The sequence below is a fragment of the Scyliorhinus torazame genome, chromosome 21 (genome assembly GCF_047496885.1).
Source record: "Scyliorhinus torazame isolate Kashiwa2021f chromosome 21, sScyTor2.1, whole genome shotgun sequence".
Classification (NCBI taxonomy): Eukaryota; Metazoa; Chordata; class Chondrichthyes; order Carcharhiniformes; family Scyliorhinidae; genus Scyliorhinus; species Scyliorhinus torazame.
Window position 1 is genome coordinate 2,635,109 of NC_092727.1, and position 25,923 is coordinate 2,661,031.

Genomic DNA, 25,923 nt, shown 5'->3' on the forward strand with positions numbered 1-25,923 from the left:
ATAGTCACTGTTGTAGAAAATTTACCTGCCAATTTGGGCAGAGCAAACTACCGCAGCAGCAATGTGATATGGTCAGATCACCTTTTTTAAAGATTTTGGTTGAGGCATATAAAGGTGGAGTTTCCTAAATTATATTTTAAATGAGATTGCGAAGAGCCAGAGGGTTAAAATACTGGTTAAGGTTTTGGAATTATTGTGCAATTCCGTCTGGTTTCAATTTGTACAGACTGAACATTCCCACAATTCCTGGGCTCCAAATTAGGGATAAGGGACCAGTTCTGTAACCCGGCTGATTATCGGTAGATCAGCAAACACAGCTCTCTGTCTCTCTGTCTCTCTGTCTCTCTCTCTCTCTCTCTCTCTCTTCGAAGCATAAAGCAACAATACTGGTTTCTGATGAGAGATTATCAGCCTGGAAAGTAAAGTCTTCTGTTTTCCACAGTTGCTATCTGACCTGCTGAATATTTCCAGTGTTTTCGGTTTTGACTTCCAGTTTCCACTATCTGCGCTATTTTGTTTTTGAACATAACAAGCCTGGGATGAGTTATTGAATAAAAAAAGATAAAGGGCGGGATTCACCGGCTGCGTCTGCCCGGCCTGCCGGGGTCAATGGACCTCTCCATTGGACGTGGCTCGCCCGTGGCGTTCTGGTGGTGAGCGGAAGAAACCAGCCCAAAGTATGTTATTGCTAAAGGAATCCTTCACATAATTTCTGGATTATTACCCGAGCCACGTGCACATTGGCATCGGACAAAGAAGGTTAGAGAAATGAATTTGTGACTCAGAAACTGGTGTGGGAGAAATGGATCTTAGTTCATGCGGCACTGGCACTAGTACTGGGGAAAGTGGGATCTGTACCGTTGGGACGGTCTACACCTGAACTGTGCGGAGGCGGTTGTTCTAGCGAGCTGTACAACTAGGAAAGTAGAGAGAGTTTTAAACTAAGTAGTGGAGGCAAGGGATCAAATCTGGGAAGATGCAGTAAATCAAAGAGTCGAGACAAGACAAGAGAGAAAGATACTAATATGGAAAATGATAAACGAACCCTGACAGGAAGGGAAAGAGAATACAAATCGAAAAGTAAATCAGCAGATAAGGTGGATGCTCCAAAAATAATAAAAGGCCAAAGTTTAAGGCTCTGCATCTGAATTCACTTAGCATTCGAAACAAAACAGATGTATTGTTAGTGCAAATAGAAATTTATAAGTACAATCTGATAGCCATTAAATAGACGTGGCTACAGGATGACATAGATTGGGGCTCAATATTGATGGCTATGTGACATTTAGCAAAGACAGGAAGTTAGGACCAGGCGGAGGGGTGGCTGTTAATTAATGATGATGTGAGCACATTGGTTTCATGGTTCAGCGTGGGATTCCTCCGGGTGCTCCGGTTTCCTCCCACAAGTCCTGAAAGAGATGCTTGTTCGGTAATTTGGACATTCTGAATTCTCCCTCCGTGTACCCGAACAGGTGCCGGAATGTGGTGACTAGGGGCTTTTCACAGTAACTTCATTGTGGTGTTAATGTAAACCTTAATATAAGTCCTTCAGCTGCTCCTCCTCAGGAAGGCACCTGTTAATCTGGAGTCTTGGTAGCTCATAATTGCCGTCCTTCCTTGTGCACACCAGACAGATAAGTAGTTGAGACACAGGTGGGTTATCACTTTGCACTTTTTATGGCTTGTTTCTGTGGGACATGGCTTGCACCTCATGAGGAAGGCCTTTGTCAACTAAGGTGATGACATATAACCTCTCCTTTTTCAGAGAGCTGTGCCTGGGATGAGTTTCTGTGCGATGATGGCCGCTGTCTTTTCACCAGTTTTAATTGCAACAACTTTTACGATTGTTTGGACAAGTCTGATGAGGTGAACTGTGCCCATCACCATCATGGCAAGTATCCATCTGCTCAGTCACTGCCGGGAAACACTCAGTCCAGAATAATCCAGCACAGAACCGGTCAATCACCCATCACACTTCAAAATACTTTAAACTTGCTGCCGGAAATGAAAGAATGAGGCACATTGGAATGGGTGTTTGTTCAACAGGGAACGGGTCACTCTTGTGTAACTGTGAAGTGTCACAGTTCATTCTGCGTGAGGGTTTCACTGTGTAGCTGCACAGAGCCACTGTTAATCAGTAGGATACGAGTTACTCACATTGTGACTGTACAGGGTCACAGTTTATTGAGGGTAAGGCTCACTCACCCCCCCCCCCCCCCCTCCGGCTGGGTGGGAGAATCGCCGGGGCGCCGCGCGAATCGTGCCACGCCGCCCTGACCCCCGCATGCGATTCCCCCACCCCCCCGAAACCAGCGCCGCGCGAATCACGCCACGCCGCCCTGACCCCCGCATGCGATTCCCCCACCCCCCCGAAACCAGCGCCGCGCGAATCGTGCCACGCCGCCCTGACCCCCGCATGCGATACCCCCACCCCCCCGAAACCAGCGCCGCGCGAATCGTGCCACGCCGCCCTGACCCCCGCATGCGATTCCCCCACCCCCCCGAAACCAGCGCCGCGCGAATCGTGCCACGCCGCCCTGACCCCCGCATGCGATACCCCCACCCCCCCGAAACCAGCGCCGCGCGAATCGTGCCACGCCGCCCTGACCCCCGCATGCGATTCCCCCACCCCCCCGAAACCAGCGCCGCACGAATCGCGCCGGGCAGCTCGGAGAATCGCCGCAAACGGCGAGCGGCGAATCCCCGGCCCAGATGGGCCGAGCGGCCGCGTGTAAACGGCCTAGTCCCGCTGGCGCAGTCCATACCTGGTCTCGGCCGGTGGGTACTCATCGCGAAGGCTTGGGTGGCGGACTGTGAGGGGGTGGGGGAGGGGCTCTTCCCGGGGAAGCCTCCGGAGTGGCCTGGTACGCGATCGGGACCAACCGATCGGCGGGCCGGCCTCTCTGTTGGCGGGCCTCCTTTCTTCCGCCAGCGAGCCTGGATCCATCCGCCATGTTTGTGCGGGGCGGCCTGGGGGTGGACGACCACCGCGCATGCGCTAGTTGGCGCCGGTCCAACTGCGCATGTGCAGGACCAAAGGAGCCGCGTCTTTTACGCGGCGCCAGGTCTCTGACGCCGCGCCGAGGCCCCGTACATCGTGCGACGCCCCTGCTAGCCCCACGGAGGGGGGAGAATAGGGGTCTGGGAATGGGCGCCAATGCCGGAGTAAAACATTCCGGTTTTTACTCCAGCGTCTGCACTTAGACTCCCGTTGGGAGAATCCCGCCCATATGTGTCTGTAGAGCAGCTCTATTAATTCAGTGTAATGACTGGGAGCCTCGGTTTCCCACTCAGAATAGATCTGTTCCAGTGAAAAGCTCGAATCTCCTGGTCCTCCAAGGTGGTTGGCAGGAAAAGACGTTTCAGTGATTCTGGTTGGAGTTGCTCCAACAGGAAACGTCCCCTCCATCGCTGTCTGTCATCTGCTGTTTCTATGGGGTGGACATTTATGGAGATTTGCGATTTCCCATTACGAGGTCCTGGTGGGTGCAGGCCTCACTGTTTTATGGAAACTCTCCCTGTAGTTTTCAGTGTCATTCAGAAAGAACAAGGTTGTGTGCAATGGGAATGCCAGACAGGCCAAGCTCAGGATAGCTCTGATGTTCAGTCAATTAGTGCAAAGTAGGTGAAAAATCAATTCTGTCCAAAACAGAGCAAATTGATTTGTTTTGTCCGCTGGTGGGACTCTCCGTCGGCACTTCGGCCAGTCGTGATTGGAGAATAGCGGGGCGGGCCTCATGCAATGGCCACAGGTGGTGGATACGCAGCGCGGCGTGCTCCCCGAGTTTTGGGGGAGCTGGAGAATCGCGGAACCGGCGTCGATCCCCTGAAACTGAATTCTCCGCCCCGGCGCCGGACGCGATTTTGGCGTCGAGATGCAGAGAATCCAGCCCCAGAAATCCCTGGCCGAGGCTGACAGACCTTTGAATGGTCCGTCAAATTTTGTGTCCTGTCCACAACAATTCCTGCAGTGGGCGGGACTGGAGAGTTTACCCCTACAGTGATTTTATCAATTAATTTTGTATAAATGAAGTGCCGAATACCAGATGACAGATTCCAAGGCACCTGGGAATTAACAGTTTGTTTCCTGTGTTGCTGTTGCTCCATTTAGATTGTGGTGGAATTCTGACTTCCCTGGAAGGATCTCTGGCCACTCCCAAACACCCTGAGCAATATCCACACAGGCAAGTACGTAAACATTCCTCAGGTTAACATCTACCGGACTTTCATCTGCACCATTCCCAGCCTGATCCACCAGCCCCAGACTGAACACGGTTCCAGATCAATACCGATCTTTCTCCAGTCTTGTCCACCCCTCTCCTGAGCTTGCCCCAGTGGTACCGCACCTAAAGTAGTTACTCTTTGGCTAAAAGAAATAAATATTTCCCTCTGTCAGGATGGTCTGGTTGTCTGCAGTTTCAGGCATGATTTCTTTCTTTCTTGGAGCCTTCCAGATATCTATGATGTGGAGATGCGGCGTTAGACTGGGGTGACCACAGTAAGAAGTCTTACAACACCAGGTTAAAGTCCAACAGGTTTGTTTCGATGTCACTAGCTTTCGGAGCGCTGCTCCTTCCTCAGGTGAATGGAGAGGTATGTTCCAGAAACATATATGTAGACAGATTCAAAGATGCCAAACAATGCTTAGAATGCGAGCATTTATCTATATATTTCCAGATATCTATGCATTTATCACATAAACCTGGCAATTCCTGCGCCTACAGTCCACACTCACAGCTTTTCTCTTTGTCTCGCTGTCTATTTAACCCTTTCCTAATGAGAGTAATTCAGATTGTTTCAGTGATGGTGTAATTTGACACAGCCATGTAGTTTGGTAACTCCTGCGTTCTGTTGTGTAGGTGTGTGTGTGGCATATCTCAGTTCCTCGGGGTCATATCATCCAATTGCTGTTCCACAACTTCAGCCTGGAGACTGCAGTAGATTGTCGGAATGACTTTGTGGAGGTGCATGACCGAGCTAGCAGCAGTCCCAGCAGCCTTGTGGGAAGGTAATGTCTCCAAACGTCCATGCGTGCGGGCAGTACACCAGTGACCTTCCACCTCTGGGACCCAGGGCTGGGTCCAGCCTGTGAAGATTGATGAAAGGATTATATTACACAATAGCGTTTAATCCCAGGCAGCCAGATGTAAACGCAGCATTGGTCTCATTTTTGACTCTGAGATGGGTTTTCAATCATATATTTGTGTCATGACTGTGATGCGACCATCCATTCACACGAGATAGAGTTGAAGGGAACAGTGGTTTTAATCAGCTAGGTCTGTGCCTGCCTGCGACTGCTGTGTAACGAGTGCCGCCTACAGGCTGCAGCTCTATATACCTCCCCCGAGAGGGCGGAGCCATAGGCGGAGCCCACACAAGGCATCAACATAATACAATACAATGTAATGCAATACAATGGTGAATGGTGGCAGTAATACATTCACCACAGACTGAGCCTCCAATTCCACCTCTGTAACTTAATAATAATCTCTCCACCCCTCCCTCAACTCACCCGCTGGTTTTGTTGTCTCTAGACCCGATTGAACAATCCCTGGCTGGTCCCCGAGTACATTTCAGCCTGTGTAAATTTCTGATCATCTAAACCTCTGCTGCCTGTAACCCCCATTCAGCCATCACCCTCATGCTTCCCAACCTACACTGATTTCAGGTTCAGCAACACCGTGATTTTAAACTTTTCACCCTCATTTTCAAATCCTTCCGTAATCTCACCACTTATCTCTGTAATCTCCTCCAGTCCCCACAGCCCAAGATACCAGCACTCGGACAAGCTTTAACTGATCTGTTTGGGGTCACATTTTATTTTAAGATGAAGTGACGGGGACATTTTATTATGTTTAAAGCTTTCTTTTGGTGCAAATTGTTGTTGGTGATTCTGATATCATCTCAGAGCCTTCTGATGATGAGTTAGAAACAGGCAGAAGGCAATATGTGTGCTTGAACTCACAGCTTTAGGAGAACAGGGCAAAGAAATGGAAGTGAAAGACACAAAATACAGACGCTTCTTTCCTTTTAAAGATTCTGTGGGGACTCCCTCCCTCCAACTCTGACGTCCCCCCGACATGAGATGCTCGTTCTTTTTGTGGCTGATGAGGAAGAATCAGATGTGGGATTCTTTGCCACCTACCAGTCAGTCAACAGGAGTGAGGGTAAGGAACAGCACACGCATTAGGGCATCAATAAAGTATTTTCCAATGTAGACGTTGTGGTTGGACAGGTGCTCCAGTTGTCTTGGTCAGCGAGTTGCACTGACTCCTACTCCAATTTCCACATTTAATAGAGAGGTCTCGTACTGAGCTGGAGCCTCTGCCAAAGAAGAAATGATACCAATGGTACCCTACTAATGTTTGTAGGACTTAACCCCAGTCATATGGTTCCAATATTCAAGGATTCAAAGAAGCAAAAATTCAAAATTATAATTCAACTCCGCTTTCCTTTCAATCAAAGTTAAATTTTATGCAAACTAAATCCTTGTTGGAGTTAGTGAATTGTTATCACTTAGGTCTGTTGAGAATCCAGCATTACCCACATTTGTAATATTTGGGGAGCAAATTACAGCATGCACTCTGTTTTGAAGTGCACAAGAAGTCAGACTGTGTTAAATCACTAATTTCTCCTTTTTCTTCTCTCTCAGCGACATGCAGCCCTCGCGAGTTCCTTTGTACAGATGGGCAGTGTGAAGAGATGCAGTGGGTGTGTGATGGTTGGAATGACTGCTCGGATGGGAGTGATGAGATGAACTGTAGTGGGGTCACCCACCTGCCTTATGGTATGTGAATGGGTTCAATGGGAATATGGGGCACAGATACCGATAGGTAAATAATAAAAATTGCTGAAAGACCGAGCTCTGCCTAGTTCATCAGCCACCCCCCAGATAGTTGCATAAGATTATAAAGTAATTGTTGGCGAATCATCAGAACAAATATCCATCAATTAGTCTACACCAGACCCAGAGATGAGGTGAGAAAAACTTCAATGGTGAGAGCTTTGTGAATCATCGCCATGCGTGGGGTTACAAGGATAGGCTGAGGGAGTAAGCCTAGGTAGGGCGCTCTTTCGGAGGGTCGATGCTGATTCGATGGGCCGAATGGACTGGAGGGATTCTATGGTTAGACTCACACATGTTATGTTTCAAATTACTCCTTTCTTATAGTTTAAAAAAAAATTCTTATTTTGCCGTTTGCTTTCATTTATTGTCCAGTACAAAAAAGCTTTTGCTTAAGTTTCTCTATTTACAGTCTGTCGCCATCTGACTCAGCATGCAATCCTCCCTACCAACCCCCCAGCCCCCCTCTCCCTAAACGCACCCCGCCCCGCCATGTCCTACTGTCAATCACAGAGTGAAAGACCAGGCTCACCCATGCCTTCCGCAACCTGACCTGTCCCACTGCCACAGGTGACTCTCTTGCAGGAACATCGCATCAGCCCCCAAACCCTTCAAATGGGAAGAAACCCCTTGCCCTTGTCACCGTTCCACCAGGTCCCGCACATTCCAGATGATCAACCTCGTCAGGGGTCTCACCCCCCCCCCCAAAATCAGCCATCAGCTCCATAGTGCAATATTCCTACCACAATTCCTGGATCCCAGGTCCATCTAAAATGGCCACCAGTCCCACCCCTAGGGTGACACAAAGAAAATCCCCTGGTCACTGTTTGTAGAGCCCCCCTCCATTAGACCATGTGGCATCACATCCTCCCCCATCTCCCCACCACACAAATAAAGAGCTAGGCCATATTCGCCACACCCAGCGCAGCCTAAAAGACCGCAGCCTCTCCCCCCACTCCTGTTTGCAAGCCACCCCTCCTTTTCTCACTAGCAAAATGGCCCCCATCCAGGGTCCCCCTCCAATGTCCCCACAAGCAAAAGCCAACTCCTCCCTTCTCCCACCATCATGCCCAACCCCCACCAAATCAACAATCCTCTCCCCCACAAATAAAACGTGACATCCCCTTTTTTATTACCATCCCACCCCCAACAGAGCAAAAGTAACACAACAGAGCACGCAACAGTCTTGGTACAAATTACAAACACCTCTCCTTTGTACACAGAGTGCCACAGTCCATTCACAGCAGACCCAACTTCTCCCTCTATCCAGCTCTGGAGAGGTGGCTATTGCATCCCCTCCCACCAATCGAGAAGACATTTCGACAAAATATTGGGTCGACTTCGAGTCGTCCACTCCCTCCGGCAGCTCCACCAACCTGAGGCTTGTCTGCCGTGATCTGTTCTCCAGGTCCTCCACCTTGGACTGCAGCCTTTATTGCTGTCCGCCACCAGCAGCAACTCCGTTTCTAGCAAAGCAAACCAGTCCTTGTCCCGCAATAAGGCCTCCTCCACCCCCTTCAATGTGTCACCTTGTGCTCACACCATGTTCGAGGTTCTCACCAGCTGTTCCTTACTCTCCAAACCCTGCCGCTTGAACTGCCATCTGTTTGCCGAATTTCTCCAGCTCCTGTGCCATTGCCATGGCCAATGTGTCTAGTGTAATGGGCGCACCGACCATCTTTCTTCCTCCACCCTCCTTCGACGGGTCACCCTCTTGGGTCTTCTTAGTCGACAATTTTGAATTACCACCGTCAGGAAAGAGTCTATATGCTCAACAACCCCAACTGCGACACCAAAACCCCACCGAAAGAGATCAATAACAAAGGCCCTGCCGGAAGCCACCTTTTGTGTGTCTTGCTCCTACGTAATGTCCCAAAGTTTCAGTAAAATGACCTCCAGCCTGGGGACTTCCGGTGACGGCGGGCGGGAGGCAGCCGCATACTGGAGGGCTCCTGCTCGGGAATAGGAATTTCGGAGTTTTAATGCCCGGCCCCGGGGGCAACGGAGGCTGGAAAAGCTGTAAGAAGGCACAGGGAGGAGAAATGTCCAAGCTTGGGAAAAAAACGGCAGCGAAAAAGGGGGTTAATGAAAGTCCGCCGGTGAGTGGAAATGTCAGTGCGGGAACTGTAAGGAAAGCGGAGGCTGGAGCACCAGGGGAGGCCGCATCGCTCACAGCAGAAGAAATGACCAAAGTGATGGTTGTGGAACTTGAAAAACAGTTCACAAAGCACATGGAAATGATGAAGAAGGAGATGGGGCGGTCTTGAAAGTGCTGGTGGAGAGGCGATTGCCCCGGTGAGGGCGGCGGTATCAAGCGCAGCGGCGGAGGTGCGGGAGCAAGGTGAGACACTGAAGGAAGTGGGAGAGGCGTTATCGCAGCACAGTGATCAACTCATCTCGATGGGGAAGGAGGGTGATAGAGACCAACAAGGGTCTGCGAGCCAAAATGGAAGACCTGGAAAACAGATCCAGGCGACAGAATTTGAGGATTGTGGGGCAGCCCGAAGGGGTGGAAGGCCCGAGGCCGACTGAGTATTTTGCCACGATGTTGGCAAAGCTATTGGGGGAGGGGGACAATCCCTCCCGATATGAACTGGATCGGGCTCATCGGTCGTGGAGGCCTACACCAAAGGCAAGTGAGCCGCCAAGAGTAGTAACTCTGTGTTTCCGTGGGTACAGCGTGAAGGAGAAGGTCCTGTGCTGGGCAAAGCAGAAGCGGGTGGTGCAGTGGGCTGGAGCTGGTATACGCATATACCAGGACTTTACGGTGGAGCTGGCGAGGAGGTGGGCTGCCTTCAGCTGGGTGAAGAAGACAATGTACATCAGCAAGGTGCAGTGCGGCATAGTGTATCCAGCTAAGTTGAGGGTGACCTACAAATCCAAGGACTTTTATTTTGGGGCGGCGGAAGCGGCGGAGGAGTTTGCGAAGACAGAAGGGCTGTGGCAGAATTGAGAAATGGGACTGAGAGCTGGTCTTGTACCGGTGTAGCCTCGTGTATCTTTATTTTTTCACTGCGTGTTGGTGTATGTACTAAATGAGTCAATGCTGTACATATTTGGACAAGGGAAGAGATGGGACTCTCATTTGCAATGATAGTTCTTTGGGGCTTGGGTGTGTATGCTGGGATTGTGTGCTAAAAGGGATTTATTGGTTTTCCTGGGACCGGGCAAGGGGGAAGGAGACCTGGGCAGGGGCCTCCACGCTGGCCGGTTTAAGCCGGCCAGTGAACGGGAGTGAGGTGGGGGGGAGGGGCTGCGGCCATCGGAGCCTGGTGGAACAGGTTTCGGTGAGTCTAGCCAGGGTGAAAAATTGGGGGGAGGAACCGAGGTTGGGGGGAGGAGTTTACAAGAGGAAGTGGAAGGGAGGAGACTGAGGGGGGGGGGGGGGGCTGTCTACAATTCATGGGTGCCATTCACGGTACTCTTTTGGGGATTGGATGGCATTGAATATTAGGGGGGGTTGGGGGGGTGGATTATATGTTTCAACGGTGACCAGGGGCGATTCCTGATTCCTTTTTTCCTCCTTGGGAGGTTAAGTTTTATTTGATGCTTATATTGTCAGGTGGGCCGTTATTTGGAGGGTGGTGGGAGGATGGGACCGTTGTTGTATTCGTTACTGTTTGTTGGTGGGGGGGTAAATTCTGAAGAAAATGTAAAAATGGAGAATAAAAATATTTTTTTTTAAAAATGACCTCCAGCCTTACTGGGCAAAGAAAAGAGTTCTCACACTGAATGTTTCAGAGAGATTTCATCGTATCAGAGAGAGAAAATCAGAGAAGCTTCTTCCAGCTTCTAAATTGAAAGTGAACCCACCCAATCATATCTTTTATTGTAGTTTCCCAATCAACCATAGCCAACTTGCCCATCATACCCTCATAATTTCCTCTGTTTAGATTTAAAACCCTAGTTTCTGATTGAACTATATCGCTTTCAAACTTAATGCAAAATTCTTTCATATTATGATTACTCTTTCCTAAAGTCTCCTTTACAACACAACTATTACTATATCTAAATCGAAAATAGCCCGAATACTAGATCGAAAATAACCCATTCCCTAGTTGGTTCTATGACATTCTTCTCCAGAACACCACCTGCATACATTGCACAAACACATCCTCCACAGCATTAGTACTAATTAGATTTACCCAGTCTATATGTAAATTGCAATCCCCCATGATTTATACTGTGATTTACATTACCATTACTATTTGGTAGCCTATAAACAACTCTCACCAATGTTTCTGCCCCATGCTGTTTCTTAGTTCCACCCAAATTAATTCTATATCTTGATCTTTAGGAGTAAGTTGATCACTCACTACAGTGCTAATGCCCTCTTTAATTGACAGAGCTAGCCTTCCTAGCTTCCTGTCCTCCCTGAATATCGCACACAGAGTCTCTAATGGCTATCAGGTCATACATATGGCAGCATTGAGGGGCAGCACTGTAGATAGCACAATTGCTTCACAGCTCCAGGGTCCCATGTTCGATTCCAGCTTGGGTCACTGTCTGTGCGGAGTCTGTACATCCTCCCCGTGTCTGCGTGGGTTTCCTCCGGGTGCTCCGGTTTCCTCCCACAGTCCAAAGATGTGCAGGTTAGGTGGATTGGCCATGATACATTGCCCTTAGTGTCCAAAATTGCCCTTAGTGTTGGGTGGGGTTACTGGGTTATGGGGATAGGGTGGAGGTGTTGACCTTGGTCAGGGTGCTCTTTCCAAGAGCCGGTGCAGACTCGATGGGCCGAATGGCCTCCTTCTGCACTGTAAATTATATGATATGAATTTCTATCTGAGCTGTCAATTCATCTGTTTTATTATTGCAAGTGCCGTGGGCATTTAGATACAGAACCATCAATGTGGTTATTTTACTCTTTTTCTAAACTCTGGCCCTATCCGCTGGCACATTCTTAACTATCTGGTTCAGCTGATCTTTGACTGTTTTTGGTCAAAAATCTGGGGACAATCTCACCTCTCTCCCCAAATTCCCCTCACCATTTTTCTGTTCTTCTATTGAGATTGAAATTGGAACATTCAGAATTGCCCCGAGTATTCTCTCGCACTACGCTGAAGCTGCCATTCCTCTTATTTTAATCTAGACTGTTTCATAAGGTTATTCCAGCATGACAATGTTCCCCAGCTGTAACATAATCTACAGCCCCAGTAAATTGAGCACAGAGTGAAACTGGGTAGCTTTCGGATCAATGACTCGTAACCTCTCTTAGAAAAACATGTACCAATCAGACTCTGGGGAAGAGGGTAGACAACAAATGGTGAAGCTTCCACACAACCTGTGAAACTCGGATTTACTCAGAACATGTCATGGATATTTTGTTCTTGTTTCCCAGAAACTGATTGTGAGAAGGTTGAGGTGGAGATGTGCCAAGGTCTCAGTTATAACGAGACTTCTTTCCCCAATATCTGGCTTGGAATTCCAGATCAGAGAAGTGCTATTTCTACTCTGAAAGACTACAAGGTGAGAGGGCTGAACTATTCCTACCATACCTGGCGACACCATAGTTTACAGTTCTTTGGTGCTCCAGTATTGTATGTAGAGCAGCATCAGGACTCTCCTGCTCTCTATTTCTATGAGTGTTTTAACTTCTATCAATAAATTTAATAAGTTAATTTTGAACTTGAGTCAAACTCAACTGTGTTCCGCATCTCCCAGCACACATGGAGAGAGATACATACCCTGAACATGCATCACCGTGTTAGCCGTAACCAGCACCAAGGCACAGCACGGACAATACAAACCTGTGGCCTTTGGGTTTGTGGTGGACAAGGTCTACCAATGCGAAACTGAGCAAGAGGAAATAAATATGCTGAATCTAATTTAGACTGTGAGCGATGAGCTGTGAGAGATTTCTATTCTGTCACACACCGAGTAATAGATTTAGCTACAGTTCTACAACCTGAAGAAAATGAAATATGGAAAGATTATTCAATCCATCTATCCCTCACCTTTAATATAGATTCCCATCAAAGGCTTCACTCCAATCATTTGTAGGAACATCTGCGTAAACATTCCCGAATAGACAAAGGCAACCACATAAATTTCCAAAATATTCTTCCAGCTTCACACCTGTAACATTGCAGCCGAGAGTGATCAACTTACCCCCGACTCGGGAAACCCCTCTCTCAGTGCGGGGAGACCCCCCCTCTCTTAGTGCGGGGCGACCCCCCCCTCTCTCAGTGCGGGGCGACCCCCCCCCCTCTCTCAGTGCAGGGAGACCCCCCTCTCTCTCAGTGCGGGGAGACCCCCCTCTCTCTCAGTGCGGGGAGACCCCCCCCCTCTCTCAGTGCGGGGAGACCCCCCTCTCTCTCAGTGCGGGGAGACCCCCCCCCTCTCTCAGTGCGGGGAGACCCCCCCTCTCTCAGTGCAGGGAGACCCCCCCTCTCTCAGTGCGGGGAGACCCCCCCTCTCTCAGTGCGGGGAGACCCCCCCTCTCTCAGTGCGGGGAGACCCCCCCTCTCTCAGTGCGGGGAGACCCCCCCTCTCCCAGTGCGGGGAGACCCCCCCCCTCTCTGTACGGGGAGATCCCCCCTCTCTCAGTGCGGGGAGACCCCTCTCTCTCAGTGCGGGGAGACCCCCCTCTCTCAGTACGGGGAGACCCCCCTCTCTCAGTGCGGGGAGACCCCCTCTCTCAGTGCGGGGAGACCCCCCCTCTCTTAGTGTGGGGAGACCCCCCTCTCTCAGTGCGGGGAGACCCCCCCTCTCTCAGTGTGGGGAGACCCCCCCTCTCTCAGTGCAGGGAGACCCCCTCTCTCAGTGTGGGGAGACCCCCTCTCTCACTGTGGGGAAACCACCCCTCTCTCAGTGCAGGGAGACCCCCCCTCTCTCAGTGCGTGGAGACCCCCTCTCTCAGTGTGGGGAGACCCCCCCCTCTCTCAGTGCAGGGAGACCCCCCTCTCTCAGTGCGTGGAGACCCCCCTCTCTCAGTGCGGGGAGACCCCCCCCTCTCTCAGTGCAGGTTTTAAAAGCAAGTTTTTAAACAACTGATGAGTTTAACAGGTAGAACCACCACTAGAACCAGAGAAACATTATGGTGCCGAAAGCGGCCATTCAGCCCATCGTGTCTGCACCAGCCAAAACGTTTTTTTTAAAGACCAGCCGCTCATTTTAACCCCACCTTCCAGCACCTGGTCGGTAGCCTTGCAGGTTCCAGTTCTTCAGGTCCAGGGACCTTGTCAATGAGTTGAATGTTTCAGCATCAACCACCAGCTTAGGCAGTGAATTCCAGACACCCACCAGCCTCTGGGTGAAAAGGTTTCTCCTCATGTCCCCTCAAATTCATCTACCAATCGTCTTAACCTGTGGCCCCTGGTAATTGACACATCGGCTAAGGGAAACAATGATTTTCTGTCTAACCTGTCCAGGCCCCTCATAATTCTGTTCATCTCAATTAGGTCACCCATTAGCCTCCCCTGTTGTAAGGAAAATAACCCCAGCCTATCCAATCTCTCTTCATAGCTGCAATTTTCAAACCCTGGCAACACTCTTGTAAATCTCCTGTGCACTCACTCCAGAGCAATGATGTCCTTCCTGTAATGTGCTGACCAGAACTGTCCACAAAGCTCCAGCTGTGGCCGAACCAGTGTTTTATACAGTTCCAGCGTTACATCCCTGCTTTTGTATTCAATCCCTCGCCCAATATAGGACCACATTCCGAATGCTTTCCTGACCACCTTGTCCAGCTGTCCTGCCACCTTCAGAGACCTGTGAACATGCACTTCAAGGTCTCTCACTTCCTCAATCCCTCTCCATATCTTCCCGTTTATTGAGTATTCTCTTGCTTCGTTCATCCTCCCCAAATACAATACCACACATTTTTCTGGATTGAATTCCATTTGACATTGCTCTGTCCACTCAACCAAACTCGTGAATTCATTCTGGAGCCGAGAGCTATCCCCCTTCACCATGAACTGCTCGGCCAATTTCTGTGTCATCTGCAAATTTCCCAATTATGTTTCCCACATTTAAGTTGAATTATTATTAATATTTACAAGTATTAGGTGATGCTAAAGTTGTGTTGGAGGTTGGAGGCGAGACTGAGGGGTCTGGGGTCTTCTATGGATTTCAGGGTCCAATAAACAGTGGATCAGAATACGCAAGTTGGAATTCCAGCACAGGTCATAGAATCATAGAATTTACAGTGCAGACGGAGGTCATTCGGCCCATCGAGTCGGCACCTGCTCTTGGAAAGAGCACCCTACACAAGCCCACACCTCCACCGTATCCCCACAACCCAGTTATCCCACCCAACACTGAGGGCAATTTTGGACACTAAGGGCAATTAATCATGGCCAATCCACCTAACCTGCACATCTTTGGACTGTGGGAGGAAACCGGAGCACCCGGAGGAATCCCACGCACACACGGGAAGAACGTGCAGACTCCGCACAGACAGTGACCCAAGCTGGAATCGAACCTGCGACCCTGGGAACCTGCTACCATGCTGCCCCAATATTCTAGGATTTAATGACTTATTTCTGTGTTGTGGATTTCAGGAAATGGTGAGATCCTGGTCCCAAACAGCAAATTACTTTGAGCAAGGGGAATGACACATCCCCTGCCACTTGCTTCATGAAGTCTGTAACCGACAGCCCAGTTATCAGGAATCCTCTGTTCTCTTAGTTTTTTGTTGAATTGTTGGGTATTGATTTGGCCTAACAAGGTTTCAGTGCTAACAATTCTGACCATTTCTAATCCTTCCATACCTGGATGTCACAAAGCTAATACTTTATCCTTTCTTTCCAACAGCTTCTGACTGAATTGGCTTGCTACGAGAATCTCCGCCTAGTGACCTGCAGCATCTTTGTGCCCAAGTGCACAAGGGATGGTGGGATAGTGCCACCGTGCCAGTCGCTCTGCCAGTCTGCTGAGAAACAGTGCCAGCAATCATTCGAATCCCTGGGCATAATGTGGCCTTTCAACTGTAACCTTTTCCCAGACTCTAATGACCCCATTGAATGTGTGAGGCCCTAGAGAGGTACCCCTCTGATCCAATCGTAACTGCAGCTGCCACTCACTACCGGAACAATAATTGCAACACCACTAATGGTAGCATTTAGGAGACCACATGAATAAACCTCACTAAAACGTTGCATTTCCTAGTTAAAGTGAAGAATTAGAATTTTTATGGGTCCTCGCCATAAAATGTTTTGTGGTTATGATGACATTGTATGTTTGCAGAATTCTGATAAATGAGATCACTGTTGCTGTACCATGATGCTAGATTCCTGGGCGGAGTTGACTCAATGGGGTAATTTTACCTTCACCATAGGGTTGCCAACCCTCCCGGATTGGTCTGGAGTCCCCAGGAATACACCATTTCCAGGGCATTGCTGTACGCAACACCGGAGAAACCCGTAAGGACACTGAAAGAATGTGACAATTTCTCTTGAAGCTGTTTGTTTGGCCGCGGAGCATCATCCACTCGGGTGATGAGTCTTTTTGCTTTCCAATTAATGTAGAAAGACAATGGGCGGGATTCTCCCACCCCCCGCTGGGTTGGAGAATCCTTGGGGGGGCGGCGTGAATCCCACCCCGCCGCTCCGACGCCAGCTGCCGTATTTTCCGGCGCCAGTCTGCAGGCAGGGGCAGGTTTTACGCCGCGCCAGTCGGGGGCCATTGGCAGTGCACCCCCCCCCCGGCAATTCTACGGGCTCCGATGGGCCAAGCGGCCGCGCGTTCCTGGCCAGTCCCACCGGCGTGAAATGGACATAGTCCATCCGGCGGGACCTGGCTTGGAGGGCAGCTAGCGGAGTCCTCGGGAGGGCGCGGGGGGATCTGGCCCGGCGGGGGCCCTGGCCCGCGATCAGGGTCCACCGATCAGCGGGCGGGCCTGTGCCGTGGGGGCACTCTTTCCCTCCGCGCCAGCCTCTGTAAGGCTCCACTATGGCCGGCGCAGAGAAGAAACCCCCTGCGCAGTTCTGAGCATGTGCCAAATTGCGCCGGCCCACGGTGGCCCTTCGGCACCGGTTGGCGTGGCACCAAGCCCTCCGGTGCCAGCCTAGCTCCTGGAAGTGTGGAGGATTCCGCACCTTCCCGGCGGCCCGACGCCAGAGTGGTTCGCGCCGCTCTTGCCGCCTGCGTTGGGCCACCCGGCCAGTTGTGGGAGAATCCCGTCCAATGTGTCACAAGGATGGATACATTGACCAATAAATGGCTGGAACATGGGGGCAAGTCATGTGATGAAGCCTCTAGGAATACATTTAATTACAATTGGCAACCCTATTTGCTTACCCCAGCAAAATATGGTGGAACACTGATTTCACATCCTATCCGATTTTGAACTTGTGTGACGTCTAAAATTAGCATTGTACCCAGTCCCATTGGTCTTCTGACGGGCAAGTTAAGGTAAAATAACCCCTAATGTGTCAGTCTGGAGTCTGAACGTCCATTGGGTGAACAACATGCCCAGTTCGATAGAGTCACACAGGTCACCAGGCTCCTTGGTTTGATGTCCAGCCTGAGATAAAGTGTCTCAGCTGATGTTCTCTAACTGACTTTAGTTTGTTGTATTGTAAATCAGCCAGGATGCCGACCCCTGATCACTACCCAGTGACTGGGACTACAAAGTATGTTCAGAGGTGCTCGATGGGCGTTCTATTTAGTTGGCTTACGATGCCACAACAGTTGGGTAGATTGTTAAACTCACTGTTGAGGGTCACACTTGAAGAGTGATGATTTGGATGAGGTATTCAAGAAATTACTATCTTCAGGGGAGGAGGGAATAAAACTGAGAGAAATAGTAAAGAAAAAGGCAGGCAACAACTCTCTCAACTCTACATTATAATAATCCACTTGGTGCAAATTATTTGTATCTTGTCTATCTTTGTAACAACTAAATTCGTTTACATACAGAAATAAATAAAGCAGCAATATGTTCTCTGAAATAAACGTACTTTTGTTGAGCTCTAGTCTATCGGGATTTGCATTTATGTAACTACCTTATCAGGTTGCTTGGAAATGTTTCACATAAAATGAATTATATAATGTGGCTTGAGTGAACCTCCTTTTATTGGTGTTGGTTGAGGAACAAATGTTGGACATTTGGTGCCTGAGAATTCTCTGATCGTCAAATAATGCCTTTAACTGTCATGTGAGTTCTGGAAAAAGGAGATGGGTATTGGTCTGTTATCTAAACTTCAGGCACTGCAGCACTCTCTCCATGTCTGATTGTTATGTCGCTCTGATTAGATTGTCATGTCTGGGAGTAGGCGGAATGTTTCTACCACAGTGATATAGAAATTATATAACACCACTGAACATCTGTTTTGTTTTAGCTAACATCTATTACTCTCAGAAGTCTTTCTTTGAAACAAAGACAATTTGTTTTTACTCAATCTATTCCAAATCCTTTTATCTTTACTCAAGCTGATCCCGTTCTCTGTCTTTTCTCATGTTGTTTCTGTTCCTTGTGTCTTTTCTCATCCTGATGTTCCTGGTTTTGCCTCTGAGCGCATCAACCATTTCCTCCTGGAGTCCGAGCCAGTGAGTAAGAGTTTTCCCATTCTCTTTGTACTGAGCTGCCCGCTGGAGCTGCCTGACGCGGAGACAGAGGCAAACTGACAGCAGCTGCCAGGAGCAAAGAGCTGTGCCCATCTCTCTCACTTTCGCTTCTTGCAAAAGTAGAAAATATTTCATTTGTGGTAAGTTATTTAATGTAATTTTGTAAACTGTGTCTCTTTAATTTTCTAAGGGTATGAAGAATGGAACTTAAAATCTTACTAACAATCTGAGCACTTCCGATAATCACTCCAGGAGTCTGCTGTGGATCAAAATACCATTCTGTGGATTCAGACTCCAGACTGCAGTCGAAGAGATTTTAATTATTTCTTGGGACTCCCACCCTATTTTATTTTACAGTAATCATTGAATTGGGAGTGTGGAGCAAATGTAAAACATGGGCTCTCAGTTCATTTAACAGATAGGGGATTTACTGGGGGACTAGCTTCATGAAGAACTTTTCAAAAACAATTTTAGCTTCTAGAATCAAGGTAACGCTGACCAAAATGGCAGTGTGACAGGACAGTCTGGGGTGTTATACTTCACTGTTTGTGTTTATAAAGAGTTGTATAAATGATTTATTAAAATTTTTGAAGCCCTCAGCTCTGGCAGCTGGATATCTGCTTTTTATTTTGAGGTCAGTTTAGGTTTATAATAACGGAAATGAGATTGGTCACAAGACTTGATGAACACTGCAGGAGTGTAAAAGGGAAGCTCAGAGTTCAGCCAACATTTCTTTTAATTAAAGAGGCTTGGCTTTCATTAACCTTAAATGTATAATGCAATGTTATAAAAGGGAAGGTAAATAATTCCTTGTATGCAACATTGTCGAGACAAACCACTCTTCAAATGCCTGGGGTCTGACGAGAACTTTCTCAAACGTTATGGATCTCTCTCCCACTGACTGGGCAGGCCACATCTAGAGGCAGGGAAGAGGCAGATTGTGTGGGCTGTCTATGGGGCATCCTTAAATCTGGAAAGAATGAAATGACCATAAAAGATTTCCAGCCAAGCAGCCAGGCTTGTCACCAACATCTGGATTACAGAGGCAGGCGACAAGACAAAGGCTGCAAGCTCCTCAATTCACACATCTATCTGTAACTAACACTCAAACCTCCTGGTTAAACTCCTAGCTAACTTTGGTGTCCTGAGTGAGCAGCTGGATTTGATGCCGAAACCTACTCTAATGTTAATCATTTTGAGTGCCACCCTGTGGGGTGAGACAGAGGACAGTGGAAAAGAAAATTTTCTTTCCAAAGACTGGTTACAAATAATCTGCCCCTTCTCACCAGAACATTGAATACTTCCTCCACATGGCCCTGATCCATTGGCACCAAGTATGAGTTTTCAGGTTATTTATTCCTTGCTGACATCCTGTGACCTTCAGCTCAGGCAACATAAAGGCGGATTTACTTTGTATAGCCATCCTGACACCTTCACTCTCAAAGGAAATATGGACAAGCCTGAAATAAAATAGAATTCTATGTGGGGTAAAGAAATCGGCCATCCTGCCCATCAAGCCTGTGCCAACACTTTGAGAGGGGTTTTCCAATTAATCCCACTTAACTTGTCCTATCTCCTGCCCTGTAAATTGCCCTTCCAAATATCTATCCAATTTCCTTTCAAAAGTTAATGTTTAATCTGCTACACTGCCCTTTCCGAGAGTGCTTTCGAGATCACAACTTGATATGTAAAGTATTTCTCCTCACCTTCCCAGCCGTTCTTTTGCCAATCTCCTCAAATCTGTGACCTTTGATTACCGACCTTCCTCACAGTAAAGTTTCTCCTTATAAAACGCCTCATAATATGGAATACCTCGATTAGAATTCCTCTTAATATTCCCTCTGCTTTAAGAAGAGCATTCCAGTTTCTGATGTCTCTCTATGAAACTGAATTCCTACATGAACAAAGAACACAGCACAGGAACAGGCCCTTCGGCCCTCCAAGCCTGCGCCGACCATGGTACCTGCCTCAACTAAAACCGACTGCACTTACGGAGTCCATATCCCACCATTCCCACCCTATTCTTATATTTGTCTAGATGCCCCTTAAATGCCGCTATCGTACCTGCTCCCACCCCCTCCCCAGGCAGCGCATTCCAGATATTTACCACCCTCTGTGTAAAAAAACGTGCCTCGCACATCTGTTCTAAACTTTTCCCCACCCACTTTAAACCTATCTCCCCTCGTACTTGACTCTCCTACCCTAGGAAAGAGCATCTGACTATCCACTCTGTCCATGCCACTCATAATCTTGTAGACCTCTATCAGGTCGCCCCTCAACCTCTGTCGTTCCAGTGAGAACAGATCTAACCTCTCCTCATAGCTAATACCCTCCATACCAGGCAACATCCTAGTAAAATCGCTTCTGTACCCTCTCCAAAGCATCCACATCCTTCTGGTAGTGTAGTGACCAGAATTGTACACAATATTCCAAATGAGGCCTAACCAAGGTCCTGTATAGCAGCAACATAACTTGCCAATTGTTATATTCAATGCCCCGAGCGATGAAGGCCTGCATGCCCTATGCCTTCTTTTTTTAAAATAAATATTTTATTGAAAATTTTTGGTCAACCAACACAGTACATTGTGCATCCTTTACACAATATTATAACAACACAAATAACAATGACCTATTTTATAAACAAAAAATGAATAAATAATAAATAACAAAAATGAAAACTAACCCTAATTGGCAACTGCCTTATCACAAGTAACACTCTCCAAAAATATAATTTAACAGTCCAATAAATAATTATCTGTCGCAACGACCTATACATATTATACAGTATATATTAACAACCCTGAGAGTCCTTCTGGTTCCTCCCCCCCCCCCCCCACCGCCCGATCCTGGGCTGCTGCTGCTGCCTTCTTTTTCCCATTCCATCTATCTTTCTGCGAGGTATTCGACGAACGGTTGCCACCGCCTGGAGAACCCTTGAGCCGACCCCCTTAGGACGAACTTAATCCGCTCTAGCTTTATAAACCCCGCCATGTCATTTATCCAGGTCTCCACCCCCGGGGGCTTGGCTTCTTTCCACATTAGCAATATCCTGCGCCGGGCTACTAGGGACGCAAAGGCCAAAACATCGGCCTCTCTCGCCTCCTGCACTCCCGGCTCTTGTGCAACCCCAAATATAGCCAACCCCCAGCTTGGTTCGACCCGGCCCCCCACTACTTTTGAAAGCACCTTTGTCACCCCCATCCAAAACCCCTGTAGTGCCGGGCATGACCAAAACATATGGGTATGATTCGCTGGGCTTCTCGAGCACCTCGCACACCTATCCTCCACCCCAAAAAATTTACTGAGCCGTGCTCCAGTCATATGTGCCCTGTGTAATACCTTAAACTGAATCAGGCTTAGCCTGGCACACGAGGACGACGAGTTTACCCTGCTTAGGGCATCTGCCCACAGCCCCTCCTCGATCTCCTCCCCCAGCTCTTCTTCCCATTTCCCTTTTAGTTCATCTACCATAGTCTCCCCTTCGTCCCTCATTTCCCTATATATATCTGACACCTTACCATCCCCCACCCATGTCTTTGAGATCACTCTGTCCTGCACCTCTTGTGTCGGGAGCTGCGGGAATTCCCTCACCTGTTGCCTCGCAAAAGCCCTCAGTTGCATATACCTGAATGCATTCCCTTGGGGCAACCCATATTTCTCGGTCAGCGCTCCCAGACTCGCGAACTTCCCATCCACAAACAGATCTTTCAGTTGCGTTATTCCTGCTCTTTGCCACATTCCATATCCCCCATCCATTCCCCCCGGGGCAAACCTATGGTTGTTTCTTATCGGGGACCCCCCCAAGGCTCCAGTCTTTCCCCTATGCCGTCTCCACTGTCCCCAAATCTTCAGTGTAGCCACCACCACCGGGCTTGTGGTGTAGTTCCTCGGTGAGAACGGCAATGGGGCTGTCACCATAGCCTGTAGGCTAGTCCCCCTACAGGACACCCTCTCTAATCTCTTCCACGCCGCTCCCTCCTCCTCTCCCATCCACTTACTCACCATTGAAATATTAGCAGCCCAATAATACTCACTTAGGCTCGGTAGTGCCAGCCCCCGCCCTATCCCTGCTACGCTGTAAGAATCCCTTCCTCACTCTCGGGGTCTTCCCGGCCCACACAAAACCCATGATGCTCTTTTCAATCCTTTTTAAAAAAGCCTTCGTGATCACCACCGGGAGGCACTGAAACACAAAGAGGAATCTCAGGAGGACCACCATCTTAACCGCCTGCACCCTCCCTGCCAGTGACAGGGATACCATATCCCATCTCTTGAAATCCTCCTCCATCTGTTCCACCAACCGCGTTAAATTTAACCTATGCAATGTGCCCCAATTCTTGGCTATCTGGATCCCCAGGTAACAAAAGTCCCTTGTCACCTTCCTCAACGGTAGGTCCTCTATTCCTCTACTCTGCTCCCCTGGATGCACCACAAACAACTCACTTTTCCCCATGTTCAATTTATACCCTGAAAAATCCCCAAACTCCCCAAGTATCCGCATTATTTCTGGCATCCCCTCCGCCGGGTCTGCCACGTATAGTAGCAAATCGTCCGCATACAAAGATACCCGGTGTTCTTCTCCTCCTCTAAGTACTCCCCTCCACTTCTTGGAACCCCTCAACGCTATCGCCAGGGGCTCAATCGCCAGTGCAAACAATAATGGGGACAGAGGGCATCCCTGCCTTGCCCTATGCCTTCTTGACCACCTTACCCACATGCGTTACCACTTTCAGTGATCGGTGGACATGCCCAAATCTCTCTGCCTGTCAGGACTCGCAAGAGTACTTGATAGAATGCTTGAGAAAATTCTAGTAAACCTCATCTGCTCTCTCATCAAAGTCTTGAAATGCTTCCTAAAATGTGGTGCCCAGAATTAGATACAATTCTCCAGCTGGGCTATAACCAGTGATTCATTTTTTCTCAACAGGGTCGGAGTCTCTCCCTGAACCTCAGGATGAGTTGTGTTATTTCTGTGTTGGTCTTGTTGCTGTCAAGTGCCTCGACCAACACTAGGGACAACAACGTTTATGGAGTTTGTGATGGTCATCCAGGAATCCCAGGAACACCGGGACGTAACGGACATCCAGGGATGGTGGGGCGGGATGGGAGAAATGGTAGGGATGGAATGCCTGGAGTACCAGGACAAAAGGGCGATGCAGGAACACAAGGTAAGGATCTTGTAACAATTTCCTTGCTCCTCCTGACCATTGATCCCAGAGCTCTCTGATTTTAGAAACATGTGTTACATTAAAAACCAAACCAAAATCAACAAATAATTTAAACCCAGAGCCTCACACTAGTTAGATTTTATAATGAAATGGAATTTGGGGTGAAAGCAGTACTGACTCATCTGTAATGTTCTCGTAGCTGAATTGCCGGCCAACTCTCACTGTCCACTATCATGATCCCTTGGGCGAGACATCCCTGGAGCCTAGGGAATGTATGCAATGCTTTCAAGGGAAGAGAGAAAGGAGAACAAATCAAAAATCATAATTGTCTTAACGAGTGTGTTGTTACAGTCTTAATTTGTGTTCTCAGAGGGTTGGACACTGCTCTCTATCCTTCCTGCCCAGAGTATTCCTCTTAGCCATGATGTGGCGATGCCGGCGTTAGACTGGGGTGGGCACAGTAAGGGCACCAAATTAAAGTCCCGGAGCGCAGCTCCTTCATTCACTCACCTGAGGAAGAAGCTGTGCTCCGAAACCTAGTGATTCCAAACAAAACTGTTGGACTTTAACCTGGTGTTTGTCGACTGCTTACTGTTCCTCTTAGGTTAGAGACATGACCCACAAAGCATGGTGTAACATTAAAGCCATCCGCGAGACACAAACCCTCCATGTTCCTTCATTTAGTCAATTTGTTCCCGGCAGTATACTGCATTCCTTCCTCTTAGCCTGTGCCATTGAAGTACTTCTGTCTGAGGCACTATCCTGCAGTTTGATACTTTTATTTTGTTTATTTATCAGAGAACAATAATATGAATGTGTTGAAACTAAGTTTAAAAAATATATATTTTTATTAAGGTATTTGAAAATTTTTATAAAAATAACATAGACAATGACATCAACATGGTATAATAAACATTTCCCCCCCAACTCAATATTCACACACCCCACCCAGACAACAACAATCTGCCCCCGCTGCCCCCCCCCCCCCCCAGAATACTGCATCTGCTGACATTTCAATTTTCCCCGAGAAAGTCGATGAACGGCTGCCACCTCCGGGTGAACCCGACCATTGACCCTCTTAAGGCGAACTTTATTTTCTCGAGACTGAGAAACCCAGCCATGTCACTAACCCAGGTCTCTACACTCGGGGGCTTCGAGTCCCTCCACAATAACAAGATCAGTCTCCGGGCTACCAGGGAGGCAACGGCCAAGACGACGACCTCTTTCGCCCCCTGAACGCCCGGATCTTCCGACATTCCAAAGATCGCTACCTCCGGACTCGGCACCACCCGTGTTTTTAGTACCGTGGACATTGCCTTAGCAAAATCCTGGAAAACCCTCTAAGCTTCGGGTGTGCCCAAAACATGTGGACATGATTTGTTGGGCTTCCCGCGCACCTCGCACACCTATCCTCAACCCCGAAAAACTCTCTCTAACCACTGTCACGTGAGCCCGATGAACTACCTTAAATTGTAACAGGCTAAGCCTGGCGCATGATGAGGAGGTATTAACCCTGCTAAGGTCATCCGCCCATAGCCCCGCCTCTATCTCTCCTCCGAGCTCACCCTCCCACTTGCCCTTAAGCTCCTCCACCGGGGTTTCCTCCACCTCCGAAAGCTCCTGGTAAATATCCGATACCTTCCCCACCCAGGTACTGGAAACTACTCTATCCTGTATCCCCCGTGGCGGCAGCAGCGGAAAGGCCGGCACCTGTTTTCTCAGGAAGTCTCACACCTGCAAATACCTAAAACCATTCCCTGCTGGCAATTTAAATTTATCCTCCAAAGCTTTCAAGCTGGGGAAGCTCCCGCCTATAAATAGATCCCCCATCCTTCCAATTCCTGCCCATTGCCATCTCCAGATCCCACCATCCAGCCTACCGGTACAAACCGATAATTATTATAAATCGGGGTTCAAATCGATGCTCCCTCCACTCTCTTATATCTCCCCCATTGCCCCCAGATCCTCAGAGCCGCCACTAACACCGGACATGTGGAGTATCGGGCCGGCGGGAACGGCAGAGGGGCCGTTATCAGTGCTCCCAGACTGGTGTCTTTACATGACGCCGCCTCCATCCGCTCCCATACCAACCCCTCCCCCACTACCCACTTCCTAATCATGGCTATATTAGCTGTCCAGTAGTAATTGCAGGAGTTCGGCAGCACCAACCCACCCTCCCCCCGACTGCGCTCCAGCAATACTTGTTTCACTCGCGGGGTTTTACCCGCCCACACAAAGCCTGAAATAATCTTATTCACCCGCTTGAAAAAGGCCTTTGGGGTGAAGATGGGGAGGCACTGAAAGACAAACCGAAATCTGGGGAGGACTGTCATTTTCACAGTCTGGACCCTCCCCGCCAGTGACAGTGGGAGCATGTCCCATCTCTTAAAGTCCCCTTCC

At 48.8% G+C, this 25,923-nt stretch overlaps 2 protein-coding genes across 4 annotated transcripts in view; both read left to right on the forward strand.

The window, feature by feature from the left end:
* mfrp (membrane frizzled-related protein) overlaps positions 1-18,954 on the forward strand; it is a 44,918-nt gene extending 25,964 nt beyond the window's left edge. The window contains exons 8-15 of one of the 3 annotated variants that reach the window (XR_011937409.1): positions 1,766-1,891; positions 4,112-4,188; positions 4,860-5,008; positions 6,037-6,167; positions 6,653-6,787; positions 12,186-12,313; positions 15,602-16,209; positions 18,546-18,954. Coding sequence is in view for 2 of the 3 variants with exons in the window: in XM_072486356.1 (XP_072342457.1) it covers positions 1,766-1,891; positions 4,112-4,188; positions 4,860-5,008; positions 6,037-6,167; positions 6,653-6,787; positions 12,186-12,313; positions 15,602-15,826 (971 nt within the window). In the remaining variant the exon portion in view is untranslated. Of the gene's footprint in view, positions 1-1,765; positions 1,892-4,111; positions 4,189-4,859; positions 5,009-6,036; positions 6,168-6,652; positions 6,788-12,185; positions 12,314-15,601; positions 17,844-18,545 lie in introns of those variants that run through there. The other 2 variants (XM_072486356.1, XM_072486357.1) reach the window with 2 other exon arrangements.
* Positions 17,977-25,923, forward strand: part of c1qtnf5 (C1q and TNF related 5) — a 36,146-nt gene continuing 28,199 nt past the window's right edge. The window contains exons 1-2 of the mRNA XM_072486358.1: positions 17,977-18,495; positions 23,283-23,523. Of these exons, the coding sequence (XP_072342459.1) occupies positions 23,310-23,523 (214 nt within the window). The 5' untranslated portion in view covers positions 17,977-18,495; positions 23,283-23,309. The remainder of the gene's footprint in view (positions 18,496-23,282; positions 23,524-25,923) is intronic.